The 27,486-nt window shown below is 41.3% G+C and overlaps 1 protein-coding gene across 6 annotated transcripts in view; it reads right to left on the reverse strand.

Annotated features, from left to right (window-relative positions):
• Positions 1–27,486, reverse strand: part of IL1RAPL1 (interleukin 1 receptor accessory protein like 1) — a 1,893,014-nt gene that overhangs the window by 80,284 nt on the left and 1,785,244 nt on the right. For all 6 annotated transcript variants that reach the window (XM_068265642.1, XM_068265641.1, XM_068265643.1 and 3 more), the window contains 2 exons: positions 21,366–21,498; positions 17,653–17,798 (listed from right to left, as the gene is read on the reverse strand). In XM_068265642.1, the coding sequence (XP_068121743.1) occupies positions 17,653–17,798; positions 21,366–21,498 (279 nt within the window). The remainder of the gene's footprint in view (positions 1–17,652; positions 17,799–21,365; positions 21,499–27,486) is intronic.

Genomic DNA, 27,486 nt, shown 5'->3' on the forward strand with positions numbered 1-27,486 from the left:
TTTGCCAGAGTAGGTGAAAAAATGAGGATGTCATCTAAATAGACGAGGACAAATTGTCCCAGAACCTCCCTAAAAACCTCATTGATCAGATCTTGGAAGACGGCGGGTGCGTTGCACAACCCGAAGGGCATAACAAGATACTCGTATTGCTCATCGGGCGTGTTGAATGCCGTCTTCCATTCATCACCTTGCCTTATGCGGATCAGGTTGTATGCCCCCCTACGATCAAGTTTGGTAAAGACACTAGCATCAGTAATCTGAGAGAATAAATCATCGATCAGGGGAAGAGGATAACGATTTTTCACTGTAATCTTGTTCAAACCTCTGTAATGGATACAGGGCCTAAGCCCACCGTCCTTTTTCTTAACAAAAAAGAAGCCTGCCCCGGGGGCCTAGACGGACGAATAAATCCTTTGGCCAAATTGTCAGTAATATATTCCCACATAGCAAGTTTCTCAGGCCAGGAAAGATTATACAGATGGCCCCTAGGGGGCATACAACCTGATTTTAAGTCAATCGGGCAGACAAAACTTCGATGGGGTGGAAGCTTGTCTGCAGCCCGGGGACAAAACATGTCTGAAAACTCAGAGTACTGAATAGGCAACCCCTCCACTTGAACCTTGGTGGCACATACCGTGACTTTCCCCAAACAATGATGATGACAAAAAGGAGACCAACTTAGCAACTGTTTGGAACTCCAGTCAATCTGAGGGGAATGTTTCTGAAGCCACGGCATTCCAAGGATCACAGTGGAGGTAGCCATTTTGAGAACAAGATAATTGTATCTGTTCTTTATGCAGAACCACAATCTGACATAAGATTTCAGGAGTTTGGGAAAGAGATAGTTTCCCCTGCAGTGGTGAATCATCCACTGCAGTAACTATGAGCTGATAGCCCAAGGACTGGAGAAGAAGACCAAGCTTAACGGCGAAATCATAGTCCATAAAGTTGGCCGCAGAGCCCAAGTCTACGAAAGCCTGTGTGGTCTGGACTTGATCTCCCCAACTAATAGTACATGGGAGGAGTAGTCTATTATCCCTTAACGGTATAGCTGAATCCTCTATAGTGGTACCACCAACCACCAGCGAGCGATATAAATTTTCCATACCAGTATTCCGTGAACAAGATCTCAACAAAGGTCTCTTGATCTTTTCAAGTTCGGGGAGACTGGACAGAATGGGTTGCACAGGGTCAGGCTGAGGAGGAGTAGGAATCATAGAGGATCCCCTAGTGAGTTTACCCCGGGTCTGTCTTTGATGTCATACACGACGATCAGTCTTAACTGTCAAAGAGATAGCCTCATCTAGGGTTTTAGGTTTAGGATGGCCCAACATCAGATCAGCTACTGCATCAGATAACCCCGATAAAAAACAGTCAAGTAAAGCATGCTGCCCCCATCTGGCCTTCACTGCCCACCTTCTAAACTCTGCTGCATACACTTCCACAGTGTTAGGCCCTTGCCTGAGGGTCTTAAGCTTCCTTTCTGATGTTACCGCTAAATCAGGATCATCATATATAACTGCCATAGCCTTAAAGAAATCCTGAACCGATGCCAAAGCCTCATGGGTATCGGGAAGACTGTAGGCCCATGCCTGTGAATCTCCAGATAACAAAGTCTTTATTAATATGACTGCTTCATTACATTTGACAGCAGCCGATTGGCTGCCTGTCCCCTTCCACGTATCTCTGCCCCGCCCACACTACACCCTCTGCTTCCTTCCATTGGCAGACACATCCCAGGCACTATATATAAAGCACGAAGTGTCCTCACTTTATCACAGAGGTGCCATTCGTGCTACTGACGAGCTACTGGTAAGACTACTACTATTTCTATTTTACTATTTTATCCTAAAATATATTTCACAATCCCTTGCTTATATTCACTATACCCTGCCGCACTACACCTTTTATGCAATTGACTTTTATGCAATGTATTTTTATTAATCTGTGCCGTATACTGCTGCACACTACGATTATTTTTTCTGCGGTCACTCAGTTTGTGCTGCCACATTTCAGCACTTTATTAGCAACATTTTGCAGTACATAGTTAGCACTCTGCACTTTCTTGCCTCCTGCATAAAATTGAATTTTTCTACAGGATTCACTGACTTTTTTGTGGATTTTATACCGCTAGGGTCTGCCAACCTTATCTCAATTGTGCAACCTCATATCCAGTGTTCATTTTGTGAAAATGTTGCATACAAGTTGCATACAATTTGCATGATACTACATACTTTTATGCAATGCATTTTTACTTATATCTGCCCTATACTGCTGCACTTTATGATTATTTTTCTGCGGTCACTCATTTTGTGCTGCTGTACTACTGCACCTTATTATTAGCAATATTTTGCACTACATAGTTAGCACTCTGCACTTTCTTGCCTCCTATACAAAATTGAATTTGTCCTTAGGCAACAAGATGCAATGACTTTTTTGTGGATTTTATGATGCTAGGGTCTGTAGTCCTTGTTCTAATTGTGCAACCTTGTATCCAGTGTTTATATTGTGAAAATGTTGCATACAATTTGCATGATACTACATACTTTTATGTAATGCATTTTTACTTATACTTGCCCTAAACTGCTGCACTTTACAATTAATTGTGTCTGCGGTCACACATTTTGTGCTGCTACACTATGGCACCTTATTAGCAATATTTTGCACTACATATTTAGCACTCTGCACTTTCTTGCCTCCTACACTAAATTGAATTATTCCTCAGGCTACAAGATGCACTGACTTTTTTGTGGATTTTATGACGCTAGGGTCTGTCAACCTTGTTTTAATTGTGCAACCTTATATCCAGTGTTTATATTGTGAAAATGTTGCATACAATTTGCATGATACTACATACTTAGTTAATTTTATGTGGCTCGCTACAGCAACGTCTTTTGTCTTTGTCCACAGTTTGTCCCCTACCTTATTGCCTGATGAAGCGGGCTGTGCCTGCGAAATGCGTTGCATCTTTTAGGGTACCAATAATAAATGTATTTGTTTAATTCAGACAGTATTTTGAGTCTGCTTTCCGGAGGTAAGTCCACCACTGCCTCCCAGCAAATTTTAAATTTTTTATTACCTTTTATCCTGCTGGCGCCTCTGTTCTCTTACGATAATACTGTGTCCACCCCTGGTGGAGGGGTGACCTACCCCTACTTTCCTGATCTACAGAGAGCGACATCTTAATCCTGAGTGAGGACAGGTCTAATCTCCTCACCTGCATCTACAGTGGTTGCCTAAGAGGTAACCCACGCTTGTGAGTATATTCATCTCACACTTACATTTATCCACGGTTTCCAATACATACTACACTATATTGGGCTCTCGGTGTCTCCTATTTACAGTTACTGACTAGTTTGACAGAACCTCACCAGAGGAGCTGGTGGGTACTGTTAGAACACAGTAGCTGACTAGTTTGGCAAAACCTCACCAGAGGAGCTGGTAGGTACTATTAGAACACAGTTACTGACTAGTTTGGCAGAACCTCACCAGAGGAGCTGGTGGGCACTATTGGAACACCACACCAGTGGCAGGGCCCACTGGTGAGTAGAGAGGTCAGACAGGCTGGGTTCGGCAACTGAGAGACAGATACAGTACAGAATCAGTAAGCAAGAGAGTAGTAAGTATTCAGGCAGTGTTTCAGCAACTAGATCAGATGGGAAGAGGTACAGAATCAATAAGCAAGAGCAGAGTCAGAGATAGCCAGAGTCATACACAGAGTATCAAATATACAGTAATAATAATAATCCTAGTCTTGTGTGAAACCCCTGGTTTCCTCCCAGATCAAAGCACACCGGAACTAGTCTAAGGTCTGAGCGCTAACACGTATGTATTCGCAAACCGCAGACAGGTTGCAAGTGAGCAGAGAAGGCTTAAGAAGTAGAGGAGACCTCACAGCCGCGCCCACAGGAATCAACCAATCACGGGCGCCGTGAGTCCCCTCTGACGTCAGCCGACCAGCCGCTCAGCTGACGCGCATCCTCCCAGCATAAAGGTCCTGTCTACGTGCACGGCCGTGCGATACCAGAATCCTATGAGTCACTGACAATTCCGTACTCGGCGTGCTAGACACCGGCGGAACGGAAACAACCTGCAAACAGGGAACCAAGGCGGCTGTGGAGACACCCTGCGTGCCCGCAGCAGCAAATGTTACAATTAATAGTGTGAGTACAATATCAGTTTACATACATACATTTTGTTAGAAAGATGCATTAAGATCAATTAGGCAAAAAAAAAAAAATGCACAATCTCAAGACCCAGGACAAAAAAAAAGTAATCTTCACTACAATTCCATCCCTTAACAGCTACTATACATGTTTCCAATGTACAGACTTCACTGTCCATCCAGCTGTCAGTGAGAAAGCATAGGAGTCCTTGGCAGCAAAGACGACAAATGGGGATACCAGTCCATCATTCCTATTGGGACACTCTGGAGAAAAACAGGAGGTTGTTTAGACTTTACTCTCTGCATAAGCCTAGATCTCCTGCTGAAACCTTTGCAGAGATTAGCTCCTATCAGTTCATTCTCATTAGTGATGCTAATAAGCCAAACAAGGTACCATCTGTTATTTACTCATAATCACTGCAGCCATCACCATGGTCAAATCAGACCATAGCCGTAGCTGGCAAACTGTAGTCTATGTACAATCTACATGGTCACATACAGCACACTTATAAACACTTTTTTTGTTAGCAGGGTGAACTTTTTTTTTGAACATCACCTGGAGTGCTGTTTATTGGGAGAAAGAGATCTGTAATGAGGTCAATGTTTATTCAACTGCCTTGGCTCATATTGTTTTCTGTTTGTGTTTTATAGCTCTTGGCAGGTGTTGTCTTAGTATAAAAATTGCCAAATTTGTACTTTAATTCTGGCACATAAATAAACCTTTACAATAATAAATTACATTCACTTACCAGTGACACCCTTTCTGAATTACGGTACTTTGTTTTAATCCTACCTTTCACTTAACTTAAAGCCCAATTACAGGAAAATGTTTTTGTAAATAATCCCAAAAAACAAATTCAGTATGTTATTCTGCAACCCCGGTCTCCTACAGCAATGATATTGAGGTGAGGTAGAGCTAACCGGCGCTCAGCTTTGCTATTACTCATCTTTAGCAATCTCCCACTTGTAGCCTTACTCCCAGTGCTGCACCACCTGCGAATGGCGCTGTGCTATATTATAGCTGAGCACATATTACTTATCCCCTGCCACTCCACTGCTAGCTGAAATTACCCTATACTATAGGCAAACTCCAGCACCTAAATTACACTCTAGGTGCTGCAATTGCCACTATTAAAATAGCAGGCTATGGTGGGCCCAAATCACCAGATGCACTTTGCGCTCATTTTAGCTGCTTTGGTCATACCTACCACACTACCAGGGATGCAGCAGACAGTTCTGTGACAAGAGGGGATGGGGCCCAATGTCAGGAGGCTACTGTGTGCTATCTGTCATGGGGGTTTATCTGATACTGATGACTTTTGTATTTTACTGGGCATATTCTGCTCTTTAATATTATTTGGGGGACATGCTACCTAATGTTATTTGGGGACATACTGGGCTTGATTCAGAAAGCGGTGATAACCTAGTTAGCACGCCTAAAGACTTTGGGTGTGATAAGTAGGGTGCTAACTAGGTTAGCACCATTTTGAAATCAACTTGCGCACAAAACTTTGCCACCGCGGTGCGGCGATAACGGCGCACCTGATGTGCCTATAAGGTCAAATGGGGTGTGATCTTAACATCGCACTATGCACTGCACTGCGACCTTAAAGGTGCGAGTTGATGTTATCACGACCTAACTGAGTTTAGGCATGATAGAGGGCTTTGCACAAGCGTGCTAACAGTTAGCACAGCTTTCTGAATCAAGCCCACTGCCTGATAAGGATTTGGGGGGACATGAAACTACTGAAATGTTTATACTGACCAGGTCCCACCTTAGCCATGCTTACTTCAAGTATACCACACATCCTAAATGCTGCCTCCCCAGGCACACAGTTTAATAACTTACCATAGGTACTATATTTACTTGATACATCACTAATAGCATCCTCCTCCAGTCTATTTGTGTCCCATTTTTCCATGTGCATTTTGTCATGGGCACCATCTTTCCTCTTCCATATGCAATCTTGAGTACAGCAGCCCTCCTTCTTTCCCATGTACATACCCCAAATGCAGTCTTCCTAATCCTTAGTACCCGCTCCATATGAAGCAGCACTCAGCACATTTATGTGCAGCTCCCTCTGTAAAGCAATGCTGTGGTCTTAGCAAAACGTCATCCCTGTGTGTAGTGCTTTATGACATAGAATATTACTCTTTTTTTCTTCTTCTGTGAAGCTTTATTGTATTTGTTCAGAAAGGCTGCTTGACCTAATAAAAATTTTTTATATCTTCTGAATTGGGAACAGTGATAGCTATGACAAATTTTGTGTTTGAAATGTAGCAAAAATAATGCCGATGATTCATATTTTAATAAGGATACTTAAAAACATAGTTGCCATGGTGATCAAAAGAAAAACATCCAATGGCATAGTAGCACTTTTCTTGAAGCGGATATAATGAAATTACATAGTATTTGCAGCTGTCATTGTTAATTTTTCAGCTTAATGAAGTAGGTGTCAGACTCAAGAGAACGTGCAATGTTCATTATAGCATTACACTTGTACAGCGATGAGGTGCACTGAGGTCACTTTACAAATACGGGTCTCATCCAAGATACAGAAAGTAATATTACAAATAAATGTTGTTTGCTGCAGCAGCACTTTCATTGTTTTCTTTGAGAATGACATGACACTCTTTTTCTATTACAACAGCAGTGTGATAAAGGAATGGTGGCCACATAAAGGTCAGCTTTTCTGTAACCTATGGTGAGCTCACAAACACAAACTGACTTAAAATTAACTATTGTGGAAAGTAGAACTCACTAATTTTGAATCAAAGCCACTGAAAATAAGGAAATCTTAACACAGTGAGCAAGCAACTGGAAAACTATAATAATCAGTTACAGTTGCATTTAATGGTAATAGAGCTTTTTATGACCTCTGGACCACAGAAATATTAGCATGTTTCTCCAGTAACAGGAATGAGTGCAGTTTTTTGTGTAATCAGGATGAAATCTAAGAGCCTCTAAGTAGGTCCTATGTAAGGATGGCATTTTGCATCGAAATTTTTTGAGTTCAAGAACCTTTTAGTACCCGGTAATCGCCATCTGGCAGCCGGCCAGGCCACTTCCGGGGGAGGAGGAAATCACGTGCGCAGAAGCGTATTGCAAAACATAAATTAATTAAGATTAATAAAGGACTTTTTTAATTGTTGTGTTTTTAGTTCATTTAACCCTTTGTGGAAATGGGTAAGGGGTACTTTGTACCCCTATACTCATCTCTCTTGGGAGGGGGCAGGCATCTGGTGTCCCCTTCTTAAAGGGGATTCCCAGATGCCACCACATGAACGTTCCTAGGGAGTCGCAGCGACGGCTCCACCTCCGCCTGGGGCACCGCAGGTAAGGAAGAGCCCCTTGTCCATGGATTGGACAAGGACTCCAGGGGGAGAGGAAGGCTTAGCCGCCCCTCTCCCCCAGTGTCCCCCCCCCATACCATGGACCATGCGGGCTGATAAAGCTCAAAGTGCAAAGCCGCACTTGGCCGGGGCTCTGCATTTTGGCTATCCCAGCCTGCATGGGGGACAAGGAGTTAAAGATGCTCAGGCGGGGAGTCCCCACGTCATTTAAAAAAATAAATCCCACCCTTTGACCATAAAAAGGTTCTTAAAAATAGGAAAAGATACCAGGGATCTTTATACAGCCATATTGCAGCTGTATAGCGATTCATTGCTCTATCTTTTGGTATATGTAAATTTACACTACCATCAGGTTTGCTACATTATATGTCATTTACCGTATTTAAATGTATTATTAATAAATTTAAATGTATACTTTTTTCTTTGAAACGTTAAAATTGATTTTCTCAAAAACTATAAGGCCTTTTTGAAAATAATTGTTTTCCTCTTGTTCCCACTGTTCTTCTTAAGATATCCGGCAAATTTGGTGTTTCTAGAATGTAAGGGGGCTTTGCTATTAACCGCTAAAGTTGGTGGGTTTTTAATACCGACTCGTTATCCCGAGTAAATCGTGATCACGAGTCGGGTAACGAGTGCAATCACTAGTGCTTTCGTGATCATCATTTGTGATTGAGAGCTGATCACGAATGCTGATTACGACCTCGTGATCACAAAAAGCAGCTCGTGATTATGAGTTACTCATGATCACACGCTTGTGGTGAGCACCTCTGGTGGGAACATGTAACCTATCTGTACATTTTTGGGATGGGGAGAAAAAAAAACTCAGAGACAGCCAGAAAGTAAGTTGAGCAGCATTTTCTTGAAGAGGTCAGCAATGACATCTGCCATATTTTTGGTTTCCTTTAAGCTGCCAGCACTGAAATAGATTGATTATAGTAATACACCATTAAGCATCAAAATACCTCAAGGACATTATTCTTCTATCCAACATGTAGAAAATATTAAAGGAGACCATATGTTGGCCAAATACTTCGGAGTAGCTTATTATATACGGCATTTAAAAGCTAAAAGTCTGTTACAGCCTATAATTGATATCCTCTTCCAGCAAAAACATTTCATATATTTCCACAAAGAAATGGTAATGGCTATATAAATAATTCCCCCGGTTATGCTACAATGCACAAATAATGAGAAGCACAAGTCAAGAGTCAAGCAAAGTGTCTATTCCCTGTAGACTTATTACCATAGCTGCTTGTATATGCAAGTATTCAGTGTGTGTATAACCCTATAACACTGATGAGTGCTACACTTAAGACTCCAAATCATCACAGAATATGCCAGACTTTCTTGCCAGGGCATCTGTCTTCAGAAAAAGGTGATTGCATAATGATTTCATGAAGTAAAAAAGATGCTAATCTCACCACATCCCAAAAATCATATCATACTTTAACTGAATTGTGAATTCTATTTAGTTTCAGCAGAATCATTAAAAATATTGGTGTGCATTGATAGATATGTGTGTTGTGTGAACAGTGATTAGATAATCTATATCTTTTTCCAGAAGAAGCAAAATACAGTTCATTTAGGCACATACTTTAAAGACAATTTTTCTTGTATTTTGTTTATATTTTTTTAAACCTACTGTATACGCATTTAAGTAAAAATGTGTGAATAATGCATTCAGATTCAAAAGCAGAGCTCCACTAGTTATACACATGCCTGGTTTTGCATCACAAGAGTCTATAGACATAGATGTCTTGGCACCCTAAACTGCGCCCTCCATGAACCTACAAACACCTGTCAAACTGCACCGCAAGTGTGCTGGCTGGCTCAGCTGTCACTTCTCCCTTACTTCTCTTGCCTGTCATAGGTAACTACAGGTGCCCCTTAGTATTATGCAGCCAAAGCTATTTTTGGTATTAAGTATCTAGAGGTATCCCAGACTGAAGGAAGATCTGGTCAGTGAAATGCAGGGAGTCGGGTGAGTAACCTTTAATTTACACTTTGCTCATGACTCTGCATAGGTAATGCAGGGGAGTGAGCTGCCTTTCCATCATCAGGCGCCTGTAGTCATGTGTCCACAGTGTGCCTTATGGTAAACCCAGCACTAGATATACATGGAAACATTCTATTAGTTCATACCTTTAGCAGTTAAAAAAATGATCTACTCTTCCTGCGGCATTTAGTAAGTCTGGTTTCAATTTTTTTTTTAAATTACGCCATTCAAGTAAGGTTTACATACATTCTCTATGACATGTACAATTTTCAGTACTCATCCATTGGTTTATGGCTCTGTAGCATTCAGAGCAAACATTTTTTCACATGATGTTATCCGAAACACAAGTCTACCTTCCTTGCCTGACATCAATCTTTATCATTAATCTTAATATTCATAACACCAGCCATTACAAGTTCTATAAGCCTATCCTTTACCTATAAAGAAAGGCAACATTGTGAGGAACATGCAGTATGCCAAGGAAAAGGTAACATCCTTCACTGTCGTATAAATACATAACACAAGACAAGACACAGAACATTTATATTGCACTTTTTTCATAGTGTTTCAGGGCTGCAGTCACTTAGACGACCAGGATCATTAGGTAGCCTTGCTCAAAGACTCTACTGTTTTATGTACAGGCTTGAGGCAGTATTTAAACCTACTTCAAAAGCAACAGCCTTACCAGTACACTATCCTGCTAACCCTTCTGTACTTGAAACTTGGAGCCCAGACCATGTACATAAATGGTGTTTTTACTTTCGACTTGACTGGCTGCATGCTTGATCCACATGTTTGAATCAGAAACAGCTAAAGCCTTACGATTACAATGATGTCCAAGTTAATTATATTTTTAAAAGGAAATTAAAGCTTAAGCCTGAGTATCCAAGTTTAAATACCTTTTAACCCGTCCTTAGATAAATTATTAAACTTCAAACTTATGTCTACCATAAATATGTCCTTTCTACTCATGTAGTTAGTTAATATCAGTTTCTTGGCTATCCTGCTAATCCTCTGCCTCTAAACCATACACTCCAAACAAACATGCAGCAGATTAGGTGTTTCTGACAAAATTAGCCTCCATATCCCTCTCATTTTAGGTGTTCCCTGACATCGGCATCGCCAGGGGGTTAGAACCGGGGCGCTACCCCTGGATCTTTTACCATGGTGCTCCGTATGTTTATGTTAGGGGTGCCCCACAAAAGAACAGCAGCAGCAAATGGTTCCGGGATGTGGGTGCTGCCATTATTGCTCTGCAACTCTTAGTCAGCCAGCCTCACTCTTTTCCTGAGTCCCGCCTGCTGCTCCATTCATCCATCCATCACTTGCCCAATCAGAGGCACCTGGCAGGGGGTGTGGGATTAAGTTGAAAAGACAGGGGGCTGGAGAGAGCATGAGTATTCCGAGACATAATTGGCCCATTAACCCCTGCTGACTGTCTCATGGTGACTTCCTGGTGTGAGGAGGTGTCCAACTCAGCCTGCAGCAGTCGACCCCCTACACAGCCAAAGACAGACTGCGTATCACCTCAAGTGCCAGCCCAGCGTCCTCCCTGATGCCTGCCTAATTCGGTCCGGAGACCGACCTCAGACTGTGCAGTGGCAGGTGTCAGCCCAGTGCCTCGACGGAAGCAGACAGCCACATGCCCCACAGGTCTGCCAGCCAGCCGAGTAAATCTAACTGTAAGTATCTACGAGGGGGGGGGACAGAGGTGGAGCAGGCCAGGGAGAGGAGAGCTCAAAAAGTGCAGCCACAACCAGCCCAGTATGTATAGTATAAGCTGTTACTCTGTGCCTGCACTGATGCTAAGCTAGCTGCAGTGTGTGCTGACCTCTGCTACCTCCAGTATGTACAGTATAAGCTGTTACTCTGTGCCTGTACTGATAGTAAGCTAGCTGCAGTGTGTGCTGATCTCTGCTGCCTTTTTGTACATTATAAGCTATACTGATTGAAAAACAGTTATATTGTGTGCTGACCACTGCAACTTTCATCATGTACAGTATTAGCTGTAAAGCCTGGTACACACACAATTTTGATTAGCCAATTTTAGCTCTGTTCATAGTATTCAAAGTTTGTTGACCCCCATAGTACGTGGGGGGAGGGGGGCGATGGTAAAGTTGGTCAGTGATTAACTAATTAAAATTAAATGTGTATGCATCTTTACTCTATGCATATACTGATTGTAAACTAAACTAAATAAAGGACAAGGAGCTCCATTCATTATTTTGATGCGTAATCCCGTTATCTATTACTTACACCAGGCTTTCTCAACCAGGGTTCCCTGGAACCCCAGGGTTCCTTGAGGACTCTGTAGGGGTTCCTTGGCATTTTACCCCATCATGGGGGAAGTATAATAGAGCACACTATAATAGGTGGTACTGTAACAAGAAGCACTAAATTGGGGGGTCAGGAGACAGTATGATGAGTGGCAGTGTAATAGGGGATAGTGAAATTAGCAGCCTAACCTATTTAAAGACCATGCCTCCTGAAAAATAAATGTAGGGGTTCCTCGGGACCAAAAAATTGTTTGCAGGGGTTCCTTGAGACCCAAAAGTTATTTACAGGGTTCCTCCAAGGTAAAAAGGTTGAGAAAGGCTGACTTACACTGCTGCTAAGTTCATGTACGTTTGGTCCCACCCACTGTCACGCCAACTCTGTGGATGGCCACACCCATTTTTCTATCCCCACCTGGTGCCCATGGGTGACCCGGATCTCCTAGGATCCTAGCAACGCACCTGTTCCCTGATAACTATTGCAACTTGAACCTGCTCAGAAAATCTCATTTTATGTGCCCAAATGTAATAGTGCCAACATTTCTGTACTAATTGTTTATTCTCTCCTATGGATATTGGACAATGGATATTGTAAAACACACTGCAGGCTTGTGTTTGGAACTGCAATCTATTATTTATTAGCTTGAGCCAGAACTGTCTTTCTCATTCATATCTCGCTCACAAGCAGCCCTATACAAGAATGAAAGACGAGTGGCAGCAACACTTATGAAAATAATTTGAGTCAAAATACAGCAAGAAAATGTTAGCACAAGCTCTTTGATCCATCAGCAAGCCATTGTAAGCATTCTAAGGCACAGGATACAGAAGGACATATACAGAGGAGCAATAAAGAAGTTATTGAATTGTAGTAAGTATTACTGGCTTATTATTTGGTACGTATAAACAACGGTATCAGTAGTCAATATACTAATAATCTGTTTTATTTTCTAAAGCTTGTGGGGCTCTTTCTGTACATTTTGGTTTGTTTTCTAAAGCAGATAGACCACCTATGTTGAGGGCACAAAGCAAAGCTCCAAATCCTTCTTTTTCCCCATATGTGGCTTTCGGAGATGTAGAACTGCTTCCACATTTGCTTTTTAGTAAGCATTTTGGTCTAAAAATAACATTGTTTGATCAGTTTGGATACCGACTGGGCCTAGTGTACTCCAAATGTAAATGTAAAAGTATAAAAATAGGCAAAAACCTTTCTTGTTGCAAATACCTAAGACAGTGTTTATGCTCCCTATTTTGCATTGTTTTGTTGCTTATCACTAAAAAACAGTGCAAAAGCAATGAACTGTCAATCTAAAATGAATATTTCCTTTTATAAATAATAATTTCACATGAATAATACACAGATTCTATACTTTCACGGAAAATGAAATTGCTGTCAATGCTTCTTTATTCACATACAGTTTTGAACTTCTTTTCACTAAAAAGAGATGATTTTTATGTATTGAATCAAATTGTGTTGTCTTCTTGAATTGGTGTTCACTGGAAGTAATTTGCTAATGTAAATTATTTTTTAATATTCAACCCATTACATTTATGGCACCTGTTATGGCTGATACTGCCATTGGAGATGATGATTACATTCAAAATGTAAGAGGCCTAGCAGATCTCTTGCCCTCCTTCAATCCCTATGTCCTAATTTCCTCTGCAGTCTTTACACTATGTGGCACATTACCCCAGTACTTAGTTAAAAACAGGTTTTTAATGTGCAAAATATAGTAAAACGAGGCCGAAAAGGCAGGAATACCACCAAAACCATGCTAGGCTGGGCACAGACAGAAAAGTAGTCATGCAGTCTGTTCACATTAGCATTACAAAATGGTCCATTCCCGGATCGGAAGGGAATGAATCCAATGTTAACCTATGGATCCGTTCACATTCATCTGTTTGAACTGATTTGTTTTGCACGATCTGCTGAATGGACCGCAAGTTTTCTCCTGCAGCAATTTTTCCCCTGCAGCAATTTTTCCGGACTGCTGAGCCAAGTGGAATAAAATGGATCCTGAAGCACTGCATTGGAGGCAATGAGAAAATGCAATGTTTCTTCACACTAAGGATAAAAATCTACCTTGGGGATGGGAGCCTGGGGGGGGGGGGGGGGGGGGGCGGTGGTTGTGGGGAAATAGAAAGGAAGCAGCTGAGTGGCAATGGAGTGAAAACGGATCCGGGCCTAAATCAGTAATGGTAATATCAGAAAACACATGTTACCTAAGCAGGAGACAGTCCAAAGGATTGACAAGGGCCGGTCAGTGTATAAGAGCAGGCAACAGTCGTAGAAGCAATCAATGCAAGGTCAAAGGTCAGGATAAGGCCATGCACAAGGCAATCCAAATAAACACCCTCAACAGAGTAGCATACTGGTAGTTAAACATTTATTGGAGCAGAACTTTTTTGGGACAGGGACCAACCAGGTACAACTAAAGTTTCAGCAGCTAATTGGTTGCTATTTGTAACAAAGTGGCCAATTGACAACTGAAATAATTGCTGGACTAAATTCCCCTCTTACTGCTGTCACCACTGATGGAAGATATAAGATGGGTGCATGGCAACACGTACATCTTGAAAGACTTTGGCTTATGCAAGTGTGCACTTATATACTGACACTGGAGATGCTGAGCTGACCCAAGGAGGAAGCCAACTGTTCGAGGCAGCTCCTAGAAGCAGGGCCGGGACAAGGTCCACCATCAACAGAGGCTGAGCTGCCCAAGTGCGCCCCCCCCCCCCCCTACAGGCCGTCTCTGTAAGCTTACTGTTCTCTGATGACTGAACCACATGTGTGTAGTAAGCTTACAGAGACGGCCTATATAAATGCACAATAATAATATGGTAAGGGACATTAGACTATGACTATGGTAGGATTAGATTGTGAGCTGTGCTGAGGGCTGTCAGTGAAATGGCTATGTACTCTGTACAGTGCTGCAGAAGATGTCAGTGCTATATAAATACATAATAATAATATGGGAGGACATTACACTATGACTGTGGTAGGGTTAGATTGTGAGCTCCTCTGAGGACAGTCAGTGACATGACTATGTACTCTGTAATGTGCTGCAGAAGATGTCACTGCTATATAAATACATACTAATAATATGTTAGGACATTAGACTATGACTATGGTAGGATTAGATTGTGAGCTCCTCTGCGGGACAGTCAGTGACATGACTATGTACTCTGTAATGTGATGCAGAAGATGTCACTGCTATATAAATACATAATAATAATATGTTAGGACATTAGACTATGACTATGGTAGGATTAGATTGTGAGCTCCTCTGCGGGACAGTCAGTGACATGACTATGTACTCTGTAATGTGCTGCAGAAGATGTCACTGCTATATAAATACATAATAATAATATGTTAGGACATTAGACTATGACTATGGTAGGATTAGATTGTGAGCTCCTCTGAGGACAGTCAGTGACATGACTATGTACTTTGTGCAGTGCTGCAGAAGATGTCACTGCTATATAAATACATAATAATAATATGTTAGGACATTAGACTATGACTATGGTAGGATTAGACTGTGAGCTCCCCTGAGGACAGACAGTGACATTACTATGTACTCTGTAAAGTGCTGCAGAAGATGTCAGTGCTATATAAATACATAATAATAATATGGTAGGACATTATGCTCTATGACTATGGTAGGATTAGAGTGTGAGCTCCTCTGAGGACAATCAGTGACATGACTATGTAGTCTGTAAAGTGCTGCAGAACATGGCAGTGGTATATAAATACATAATTATAATAATAATTATAATAATATGGTAGAGAAATTACACTATGACTATGGTAGGATTACATTTTAATCTTTGAGGATAATCAGCAATATTGCTCTGTACTCTGTAACATGCTATGGAGGGCATCAGCACTATATAAAAGTGGTCATTAATTATATACGGTAATTCTCCAGACGATGGAAAATCTGATTTGATAATAACATTGATCAGAAATGATCTTTTTGGCCCACTAATGGAAGGAAAGCTGGTATTCAATTTGCTAAGATTAATGGAATTAATACGTTTTTCGGATTGATTCCATCAATTTGATCGAGTTGGATATACCGGTAAGCTTTCGTTAGTGGTCCAGGACGATTGATTGTCCGGAGAATTGTATCGGTAATGGTCACTTTAAAGCGGACCTGGACTGTCCTCTCTGCTCTAAAGGATAGGCAACATCATAAGAACATTTAAAGAAAAAAAATATCCTGCAATAAAGCTGCACTGTTTCTACTTCCTGCTTTCATGAAAGAAGACATATTGCTAACATCCTGTGGTTTTCAAATGAGCTTATATGCCTTAACTGCGGTGGCAATCGGGTGGTACATGGGGGAGATCAAATTACAACTTGCGATTAGACACAGATGATGTGAAATTAGACAGGCTAAGCTCTCTAAAAACATACTGGGTGCATTTTTCTATGTTTTCCTTTTGTCCTGTGTAAAAGTTCAGGTCCACTTTAAAAGAGAAACATTGATGGGATGCTTTTGTAGAGGGAGATATTTGAGGGAAGGAAAGATAGAGAGAGGCAGAGAGGGGTAGTACATTTCAGGTGCGTACACTCGCACTAACAGAGGCAACAACGGGTCCGCCAGACCCTTCTGCTGGGTGGACTTTTAGCCGCTGAGCGGATTGTTCAGAAACAGCCTTATCAGTCCACCGACAGCGCATACACACGCATTACTGTCGGCTAAAGACCTCCCAGCGGGAGGGTCCGGTGGATCATTCGTTGCCGCTGGTAGTGCATGTGTATGCACCTTAAGAAATAGGGGGGGGGGGGGGAGTTTAGGGGAGATATAGCATGAGAAGGGAGGAGAGGAATGGAGAGTGATAGGGAATGGGAGAGAGGCAGGGGTATTGGTAACAGAAGCCAGCATCAATCACAGACCTGACTGACACACAGCTCAGTTACTCCCCCCCTGTGCTCTCCTTTCACCCAGGAAGCCCAGCTCTGGCCTATTAAAACGCTGCAGCAGTTGCTCCTGTTATCTACCTAACAATCCCCACATAATCATGCAGCAGCAAGAGAGAAAGAGAGAGAGAGGGGGGGGGGGGGGGGAGAAAGAGAGGAGGATGCCAGCTGGACACTGACTCCAGAGGGGGTGAGTATCTGTAGCACATGTAGCAGCAGTATTGGGGAAAGTGATCCAGCTGCAGTGTGTGCTGAACTGAGCAGAATGTCTGCATGATCTGCTCTGACTTCTCTCCCTTCCTCACCCCCCTTTCTCTGCACAGCTACCTGTCCTGTGGAGTCCGTCTGCCTCCTTCTTAAACTTCCCGGGTCCAGGTCCTCTCGTCTCTAGTGCTCAGTCAGCCCCGCCCCTCAGTGTCACACAGAAGAGAGAAGGGGAGGGGCGCTCTGCTCTGTGCAATGCACGCAGGAGAGACTGGGGACAGCAGCACACAGCAGCCAGCTGATTGATTACAGGGACAACAGCTGCTGCCAGTGTGCGACACCCGCCCCAGCTCTCCTGCCCTCTCACCAGACGCCTGCCAGCACTGTGCAGGGTAAACACAGCAGGGGTGGTGCACGGCCAGCCAGCCAGCCACAACAACACAGCCCTGCTCCTGGCGCCCCTCCCACACTGCAGTGAGCTCCGCCCCAAGGCTCCAGCCTCTTGAGCCTCTGTGTCGGCCCGGCTCTGCCTAGAAGAGCCAGATGCTTCTGAATGCTGGCTAAGTAAGTGTGTTGTAAAATTATTTATTTCAATAAATTGTATTCTCTGTATTGACAAGATACCTTAAGTGCATACAACAATATATACTGTATTGGCCAAATAATTAGGACACCAAACTTGCAGGGGATTCCATCAGTAAAAAAATAAAAAATAATAAATCTGAATACCTACCTCTTTTATGGAGCAGTACACTAGCATGCCGTCGTCCATTCCCATTCTCAACATAACAAGAGTAGTTTCCTAAGTCATAATCTTGAACTGAATCAAATATTAATGAGATGGATACTTCTTCCTCGCCAAGATGTTTTCTAAGAACCCTTGAAAAATACAGAAATGTGCATGAACATGCTGCATGTGTAACAGTTTTACAATCTTTCAAATATATCCATTATCCAAATATGTACATCCCTTAGACCTACAATACATTTTCTTTACTAAGACATTCTGAAATGTAGCAGTGGACAGTTGAGATAAATAAAAGTACTGTATATTCCAGCGTATAAGGCAACTGGGCGTATAAGAAGACCCCCAACTTTTCCAGTTAAAATATACATTTTGAGATATACTTTTCATATAAGACTACCCCTCTTGACTCTTGGACATTTGTATACTGTACTGTATGTACTGGTGCAATACTGTATAAACAGGTACAGATACTGGTGCTGTACTGTATGTGGTACCCAGTATACAACAACCAAACAATCACAGCAAGCAATGTACCTTACTGGCGATTGGCTGGTTGTTGTATACAAAGCTTTCCTGGTGAGGTCACGGTGCCCCCTCACCTCGTCATTGTGATCCCGCGTTAAGTCACTTCTTTCCAGGAATCCCGGTGAGTGGATTTTCTTCTACCATACTTGTACAACACCACCCTTGCTACTTTCATATGGTCACCGCATACGGTGGGGATGCGGCCACGGATGTTTTTGAGCTCCCCCCACCGTATGCGGCAATGGCAGATTCTCCAGTCTGGCTTGGAAGTTTCAGCACTAGCCCTATAAGACGACTCCCGGCGTATAAGATGACCCCCAACTTTTTGTGGGTTAAAAAGTAGTCTTATATGCCCGAATATACAGTACATGTACAAACTTGTATGCTACACTTTATGAGGGTTTTTTTTGTAGTTGTATCTTTAATGATATCTTGGCTGAATTCCACAAAATAACATTTACTGCACCTCAGTTTTAACTAAGCAATATATAAAAAGGAGAAAAAAAGTATTTTAAATCCCCAATCTTTTTTTTTTTTTAAATAACTTATATACAACATATAGTGATTAGCCAATACAAAGTGTTACATTTGAATAATGGGTTATGTTTTGCTGTTTATTTCATGCGCTAGTGTAATTTGCAACAGTTATTAATTATCCTTCTTAATTATCCTTCAACTTTTACAATGTAGCCTATGTGAATGTATTATTTCATTTAAAAAAAATGAACATGCTGTTTTCCAGCAACTATATAGTACTCAAAACTGTCTCTTTTCTGAAGGACTATGGAAAACTAGATAACTAATATCAATCAAATTGAGTGTTGGCCCCTATAGGAATTGAATGCCACATTAGATTGCAATGAATAACCATAGGAGAAAACTTAGGAGAAAAAATGAATTGAAACCTTATCTCTGATTTTATGAAACTCTGATGATTAAAGTTTATCTGAAATGGGAGAAATATGGAGGCTAGCATTTATTTCCTTTTAATCTATACAGCATGGCTGTCCTGCTGATCCTTTGTCTTTAATTTCTTTAGTCATAGACCCTTAAAGGAGTTATCAAGGAAATTTGTCAAAATGAGGTTTACTCACCTGGGGCTTTCTCCAGCCCCTGGCAGCCGACTGTCCCACGCCGAACGCTGTGCTCCCCGCCACTGTCCCGGTCTCCCAGCACTGTGCAGAGGCCAACCGCGGGGTCGGCCTTACTGCACCTGCTCGAGCCGCCACTGTCAATCATCGCCACATGGTCCGTGGCGCCACGTGGTCCGCTTGTGTTAATGGCACCTGCCTCAAACATGGTACAGTTGGCCATTGGGTGACTGAGGTTCACATTTAGAAAAGGGGGTGAAGCCACAAACAGCCAATCAGATTTGTTTTATTTCAATGCAAGTTATTGATGCCAAAGACTGCAAAGCTCACAAACTTGGTCATTGAGTAATTGAGTAATCGTGTGTTTGGGTTAGAAAAAGTGGGCGTAGCCAACACCAACCAAATACCTACCTAGGCAATGCGGGGTCATCAGTGGGTGGAGACAAATACAAATTTCACTGGGAAAATGTAAACTGCAGACATTCTTACAATATTTATAGTAGGGTTTTCAAATTGTTCACAGTTGGTCACTGGGTGAATAGGATTAATATTCAGAAAAGAGGGTGGAGCCTACAAAAGTCAATCAATATTCACCTATTGATTTTCAAGGGGAATATTTAATTGCTGCCATTCTTGCAATATTAATGGCACAAGCCTCAAACCTGGTATAGTTGGTCATAGGGTGACTGGGGTTGAGCCACAGCCAATCAGATTTTGTTTCCTTTTAATGCAAATTATTGATGCAAAAGACCACAAAGCTCACAAACTAGGTCATTAGGTAATTGTGTGTTAGGGTTAGAAAAAGTGGGCAGAGCCAGCAACAGTCAAATACTTACCCGGGAAGTCAGCTAGTTTACCCTAAATTCTTCTAAAACTTGGGTTCTTCATATGTGTTTACCCTCTATAAATGTACATATGTTAATTAGAAGATTCAAGGTCGGCTAGCACACCAATGTCAGTATTCAAGGATGATTATTCCTTACTGCATGCGCAACATGACAATTGTTTCAGAGCCATGGAGGGTCCCCTTCATCAGATAAAGTGCAGCTATATTTTAACCATTTCAGCCCACGGGGATTTTTCACCTTATGCATCGGAGCAATTTCACCTCCCATTAATTCGCTAATAACTTTATCACTACTTATCACAATTTATTGATCTATATCTTGTTTTTTCCGCCACTAATTGGGCTTTCTGTGGGTGGTACATTTTGCTAAGAGCCACTTTACTGTAAATGCATTTTAACAATGGAAAAAAATCATTATTTCTCAGTTTTCGGCCATTATAGCTTTAAAATAATCCATGCTACCATAATTAAAACCTATGTATTTTATTTTCCCGTATGTCTCCGTTATTATACCATTTAAATTTTGCCCCTATCACAATGTATGGCGCCAATATTTTATTTGGAAATAAAGGTGCATTGTTTTCGTTTTGCGCCCATCACTATTTACAAGCTTATAATTTATAACATTTTTAATGTAAAAAAAAAATTACAATAAAAAAAAGACATAAATAGTTACCTAAGGGTCTGAACTTTTTAAATATGCATTTGAAGGGGGTTCAAATGCATATTTAAAAAGTTCAGACCCTTAGGTAACTATTTATGTCTTTTTTTTTATTGTCATTTTTTTTTCCATTAAACATTTTACTTGGGGAATATTTTGGTGTGGGACATAAACAGTTATTTTTTAATGTTTTTAGATGTGTAAATTGTAATGTAAAAAATGTGTTGATGTAGTTTTACTATTTGGCCACAAGATGGCCACCTTCATTTTTGGTTTCCCTCCTTGTACTTCTCGCTATGCGGAAGTGCAAGGGGGATGCGGAAATTTTGCTGGGCAGAAGAGCCGAAGCCTCACGGGTGAGCGCTTCGGTTTTTCTGCGGGGGACAGGGATCGGTGATCGGGAACCATGTTCCCTTTCACTGATCCCAGGGCTACCGGGGAACACCGCGGGGACACGGGGCACGCCCGCGATAGTGCGCAGGAGTGCACGGGAGCGGGAGAGCGCAGCTGAGCAGCCGCCCGGACGTGAGCTTCACGTCTGGGCGGCTGAAATGGTTTTAATTAGTGGGCTTACCTGACGTCACTTTCTCTGACACGTTTCTCATCCAGGTCTTCAATAAACTTTTCCCCTTTCATCCAGTAAATTAAAGGGCTGACATCACCACTATAGCCAAAGAAAGCTCTGCAGGTTAGATTAGCTGTGCTGCCTATTGAATGAAAGAAAAAAATATATAAATGTATTGTCCTAACAATAATTAATAAATACATACACACATACATAAAAAGCACTAACTGACCACAGTAATGAATTAGATAAATAAATAGGAGCCCTATCAAAGTTGGTGACCCTTTGCTTGAGCTTTAGAAAGATTAAACACTCAATTCTGCCTACAATAGATAACATTTGTTTACATCCCTGTTGCCCTGTTTGCACTGAATAATTCTGCTTGCTTTAACCTCCCTGGCGTTCTGAATTGTTTTTGTTAACCTAATTTTTTTTTATAATCATGTAGCTAGCCTAGTGCTAGCTACATGATACCCCCCTCACTACGGCGTCCCTCCCACCCCTCCGATCGCCGCCGTTGATTATGCGGAGGGTAGCAGCGGATCAGCGGAAAGCAGCAGCGATCGGAGAAACACGCGGCTAGCAAAGTGCTAGCTGCGTGTTTCAAAAAAAAAATATTCAAATCGGCCCACCAGGGCAGAGCGGTGCCCTCTGGCGTTACTGAATGAGCTCAGCTTGTCCAGAACGCTAAGGAGGTTAAAAGGTACCAGAAGCCTTAAGCTGACCATACACTTAGGGCTTTTTCACACTGCAGGCGTTTTTGTTATTTTTTTAAGCGCAGGCGATTTTTCAAAACCGCCCTGAAAGCGCTCACACAATGATTCTCTATGAGATAGTTCATATCTAAGCGGTTTGTTCCTTGTTCCTCCCCTGATTGACCAAAATTGTACATCCTGTTCAGTGAAAACTTTCAATCGATTTTTGGTCAAAATCGATCAAAAATGAGTTGTACTGATATTTTGGGGAATCAATTCCCAAAAGATGAATTGAACATGCAGAGAATTTAATGGAATTGGACGGGAAAGTCAATGAGTGTATGGGCACCTTTATATGCTTATTGGTTAATTCAAGTTACCACAATATGATTTGTATGCACAAACATAAATCAACAATGTATCAAAGAGAATGATTCCATTTATTAATGATATACGATGTAGATAGGCGTTTTTTCTGTACAATGAAAATAAAAAAACAAAACAAAACAGGAAAGCACTCAAATGTGACAGGCTATTGAATCATGAAAAGGGTCCACACATCACCAAAAAACAAAAAAAACAAAAAAAAAAACACCTTCATTTATCTTCTCAAGCCACTGATCCATGTACTGCCCCACTCAAAAATATTTGCCTTAGGCTCATTAACGTGTAGAGAGATTTAAAGATTAAATGAGGTGCAGACTTTTTTGGCAACCCGCTGCATTATTTTGATAGGTTGTAATGATAAAAACAAATATGGAAGTTTTACTTCATATTTTTTATAGCTTCCTGGCTGACATATTTCTTTTGTGTTACTACTAAGTGAGTCTGTGACCTAAAACAAACATGTGTACATTTGAAATTGCAGTACAGTATTGTACCATGTTAGCCATCAGTTAAAGCAAGAAGTTTTGAATCAGGATGATGCCATAGAGTATTCAAGTCTAACTAAAAACGTCTAACATTTGAAATCCTCCCCTACTGTTTCTCCAGACTAATTAAATTGTAACAAAGCTGAAGCCCATACACAATTATATACTTAACTAAGAAGAAGCCTAATGATACTTCCCTCACTGTTTTCTAGTTCCCTGTTGCAGAGTATAGACCCTCCAAAGATTACTCATGAGTGCTGTTTATCATCTAGTATTGGACGCCTGTTTAAGAGTCATCTTAGTAAGCACTAATTAATTAATTTGCATTATATCTTGAACAGGGCAGTAAGGTTAAACATTTGTAGGGTGAACCCCACACAGTTCCTTTCTTGAATGATAATGTATAAGTGTACTGTCACTTTAAACTTGAAAAGTTTCACAACAAACTCAGGAAAAAAAAATGTAGACTGAAGCAAGGGAAAGCTTATAAGTCTTAACCTGCTATAACCTGGCCTGACCTGGCGATGAGCTTAAAGGGTCCCTGAGCAATGGGAAAAAAATGAAATATTGACTTGTCTGGGGTTTCCTCCAGCCCAGTGTAGGCCACAAGGTACCCCAGTGCCCTGCTGGCTCCTCTACCGGTCCTGGCTGGCGACTCCGTGATCAGACGACTTAGGCCTAAAGTTTTCAGTTCTGCTTCCCTCTTCTAATTAGTGTTCTCATGGTAGCCGGCTATGCGTCATCACGCTGACCGGCTATGCATCATCACGCCGACCGGCTACGTGTCATCACTTGTGAGAGTCCTGCACATGCGCGGTTCTTTAATATTGAACCGCTCATGCGCAGGACTATCTGACGTGTAGCCGGCCAGCATGAGGATGCTAATTAAGGAAGAGAGAAGCAGACCTGATGACTTTGGGCCGAAGTTGTCTGATCATGGAGCCGCCAGCCTGGACCAGGAGAAGAGCCATGAGGATGCCGGGGACCTTGCGGCCTACGGTGGGCTGGAGGAAGCTCCAGGTAAGTCAATGTTTCATTTTTTACCCAATGCTCAGGGTCCATTTAAAAATGTTTCCCCATCAACATTATAGAACCTATTTTTGCAAAAACTACAAGGTCTTAAAATAAATAACATGTTTCCGCTAGTAACCCTGACATGCATGAAAGGATTTCTGGAAAGGCCACAAAGGCTCAAGCCTTGGGCAGCTGCTACCCAAAGGGGCTCCTAGACATGAAAAAGAGGCCAATACATATAAAAGGAGTCTGAAAATCAAACTGGTTTTCAATGGAGCTGTACATGAAATAAAGAGGTTGCTGTATATGGAAGAGGGGGCTACAAATGAAATGGAAGGGAAAGTTCTGCATTAGAAAGGGGTGCCACAATATACTTGGCCTAGGGGCACAAAAAGTATAAATCTGGCCTTGCTGATGTGTAGCAAATCTGATTATGCTGCTTGGAAGCTTCAAAATTAATTATAAGTCAGCACCATTAACTTTACTAGAACAACCAAAATATTACTGTGGTTCCTGTCTTCCTAGATTCAAGTTGCTTCCCCAGAATCTGACCCTCCCTATTCTTAACTGAAGACACATTTTTACCAACAAATTTTCACAGAATAAGCTATTGGACTACTTAATCGAAAAAGCATAGTGATATGAAAAAAAAAATAACAAACACCTGTGATTACCTAAAAGAACTGTAGCTAAATCACACCTTTTTATGTGAGTAGCATAGACAAGGATGCCAAGTGGATAACACCTTTTATTGGTCCTGATGGTTGCAAGATGCTTATTTACAAGGAATTCTAGTAAAAACTGAGACAGGTGTCTGATGAGTTAGCATGCAGTCATCTTTAGATTTCCTGTTCTAGTGGCATGTTATTAGGAGTAACTGAAAAAGGCCAAACCATTTATTGCTCTCAAACCTCATAAGTGGGGATCCACAGACAAAGAGATGATAAAGAGGGTGAAGATTAAACAAGTAATCAGAAATGAGGTTATATATATATATATATATATATATATATATATATATATATATATTTCAAAGAATATTATATGAGCCTGTGCTCTCACATGTCCGCGTGTTGACAAGCCTGACGTGGAAGGGCGCAAGTAACATAAAATCAATCTATAACCTTTCCAAACAATGCAGAGCTCTAATGTGATGACCTTGTCATGCAGACTTCTATTTAGAATAATAATATTCAGACATTCATGTTCCACACCTGGAAACTGCACAAATTGCAAAGCATGTTTGCAGAATCATTTCATTGTGTTAGGCTGGAGATGTGTTTGTAATCCTAGATGTTATTTATGAAGAAAACCTTTTTCTTCATCATTCATTATTAAAAACATGCACATTGGGCCTGACTCACTCCAGTATCTCCAGGATACAGTATACAGTATACCACTGGAGAACAGAAAGGTTACAACATTTAAAAACTTGCGCCAAGACTATCTTTTAATAACTCAATGAAAGCTTACTATCAATATCTTTTTTTAAAAATATATTCTTACCTGGTGTTCAAGTAACAAAACTTTCACCTCTACAATTTATAATAAACGCTGCAGCTTACAGGAAACCTGAAATTAGAGAACTGTGCCCAGTTTAACTTATCTGAGGTTTCTTCCGGCCCCCCGTAGTTCTTGTGGTTCCTTGCCGTCGTATCCCTCTGTTCCTTTCAGCTCAGCAGCTGTTCCCATTCGAAAGCCGCATGCGCAGCCCCGGGTTACACGCCTCCTCAATTGTGCTGCTGTGGCAAGGAACATTCTGCATTTGTGGAGATCATAAACATTGCAACTTTGCATGTGCTGAATGCTCCTGGCCACGTGAGTGTGATCAACAAGGCGCACGGCTGGGGCAAAGCATATGCAGTATCCCAGGACTGGCTCAGTTGGACAGCTTTTTGAGGGGCACAACTGCTGATTGGAAAAGAGCGGAGGGGCAGCAAGGGACCAGAAGGTCTATAGGGGCTAGACGAAGCCCCAGGTAAGTTGAACTGGGCACATGACTTTCACTTAAAGGACACCCAAGGAGAAAATAAACTAATGAAATAAGTGATTGTATCTATCTTCCTTCTCCTAAAAAAATATTCCACAGTTTTATTTTATGTTTAAATCTACTTTTTAAGGTTTAACTGGTATTGTTTTTGCTCAATGACACATTCATTGAAGTATGTCAGAGCTAAATTCTATAAACTATTGACCCTTTATATCTCTTTCCTGCTCTCAGAAGCCATTTTCTGCTAGGAAAGAGTTTTATAGTTGGAATTTCTTATCAGTGAGGGTCACACTGTAGTAGCTTCCTGTCTGAGTCAGGACTGAGTCAGCCACTTACATACCTGATATTTAACTCTTTCAGGCAGAGAAAAAAAAAGGAACGCAACATAGTTATTTGTGTGCTTGGCACTGTACATGCCCATGTCTATCTCATCATGTCACATGTCACCTCGGGTATCTTTAAGGTACCCTTTAACGGTGCTTTCAATAATGCATATCGTTCCTTCGATCTTAAAAGCTCTAAGTTGGTCAAAGTTCACCTTAGGACCAAATGCAACTTGTTTGCCTTTAAGACATTTTATAGCTCCTGTCCAGTCTATATTTCTGGCCTCATAAAAAATACACCCCTAACTACCCATTCCACGTCTCCAGTGAACTTATGTCTTTTCACTCTCTTCCCATTCATGGCTCCAAGATACTGTTAAAATACTCCAGCTGTCCACAACTCCCCCTCTTTCTGTTAGATATACCTTGACTTTTAACACAAAATTCAAGTAATCCCTCAAGACTTAGCTTTTCAAAATCTTCTATGTTTAACACATTGAAACAAGCCCTTAAAGCTCACCTGAACTGAGAAGGATATGGTGGCTGCCATATGTATTTCCAGTTGCCTGATCTCTTTGGCTGCAGTAGTGCCACCTTTAGCACTATATATGATAAATATCGGATGCCAGGAAATTTTGGGTGCCCTATAGGTTTACATATTAATAGCATCTTGTGCCATCTTGTAGCCACAGTTTATAATAGCAACTGGCTCCGGGGCCTGCTATTTTATCAAGTACATCTGACACCAACATTTAGGTTTATAGGCACCATTAACATGGGTGCCTAAGAATTACCCAAACTTCCAAGTTCCCTTTTTCATTTTTATATGCACTTTAGAATGTTGATTTCTTTTTTTGTTATTATTCACAAACTAAATAGCTTATATGATGCCCTAAACATTTGTAAAATTGCACACTGTACGTGTTTTTACATGTTAGTCATAGATATTTATTACCAAGTGATGTGCTTAATAATGCATAGCGCTGTACAATAACACATCACACAGCAATGCCCTACACATATGTATGTGGACTGTAATTTTAAAGTCTATGGACTTTTCCATGTGCTTGCAGATCATACACCATTTACAGAGTGCTACAATGGACAGCAATTTATGTGGGATGAAGAAGTTAGTGATTCCATATCAATGAGGCAGATAAAGTACTGGAGATAAAACTTACATGCGCAGACAGTGCAAGTAAATATTCCTCGCATTTACGCAAAGTACGCAATGAG

The sequence above is a fragment of the Hyperolius riggenbachi genome, chromosome 2 (assembly GCF_040937935.1).
Source record: "Hyperolius riggenbachi isolate aHypRig1 chromosome 2, aHypRig1.pri, whole genome shotgun sequence".
NCBI classification, from domain to species: Eukaryota; Metazoa; Chordata; class Amphibia; order Anura; family Hyperoliidae; genus Hyperolius; species Hyperolius riggenbachi.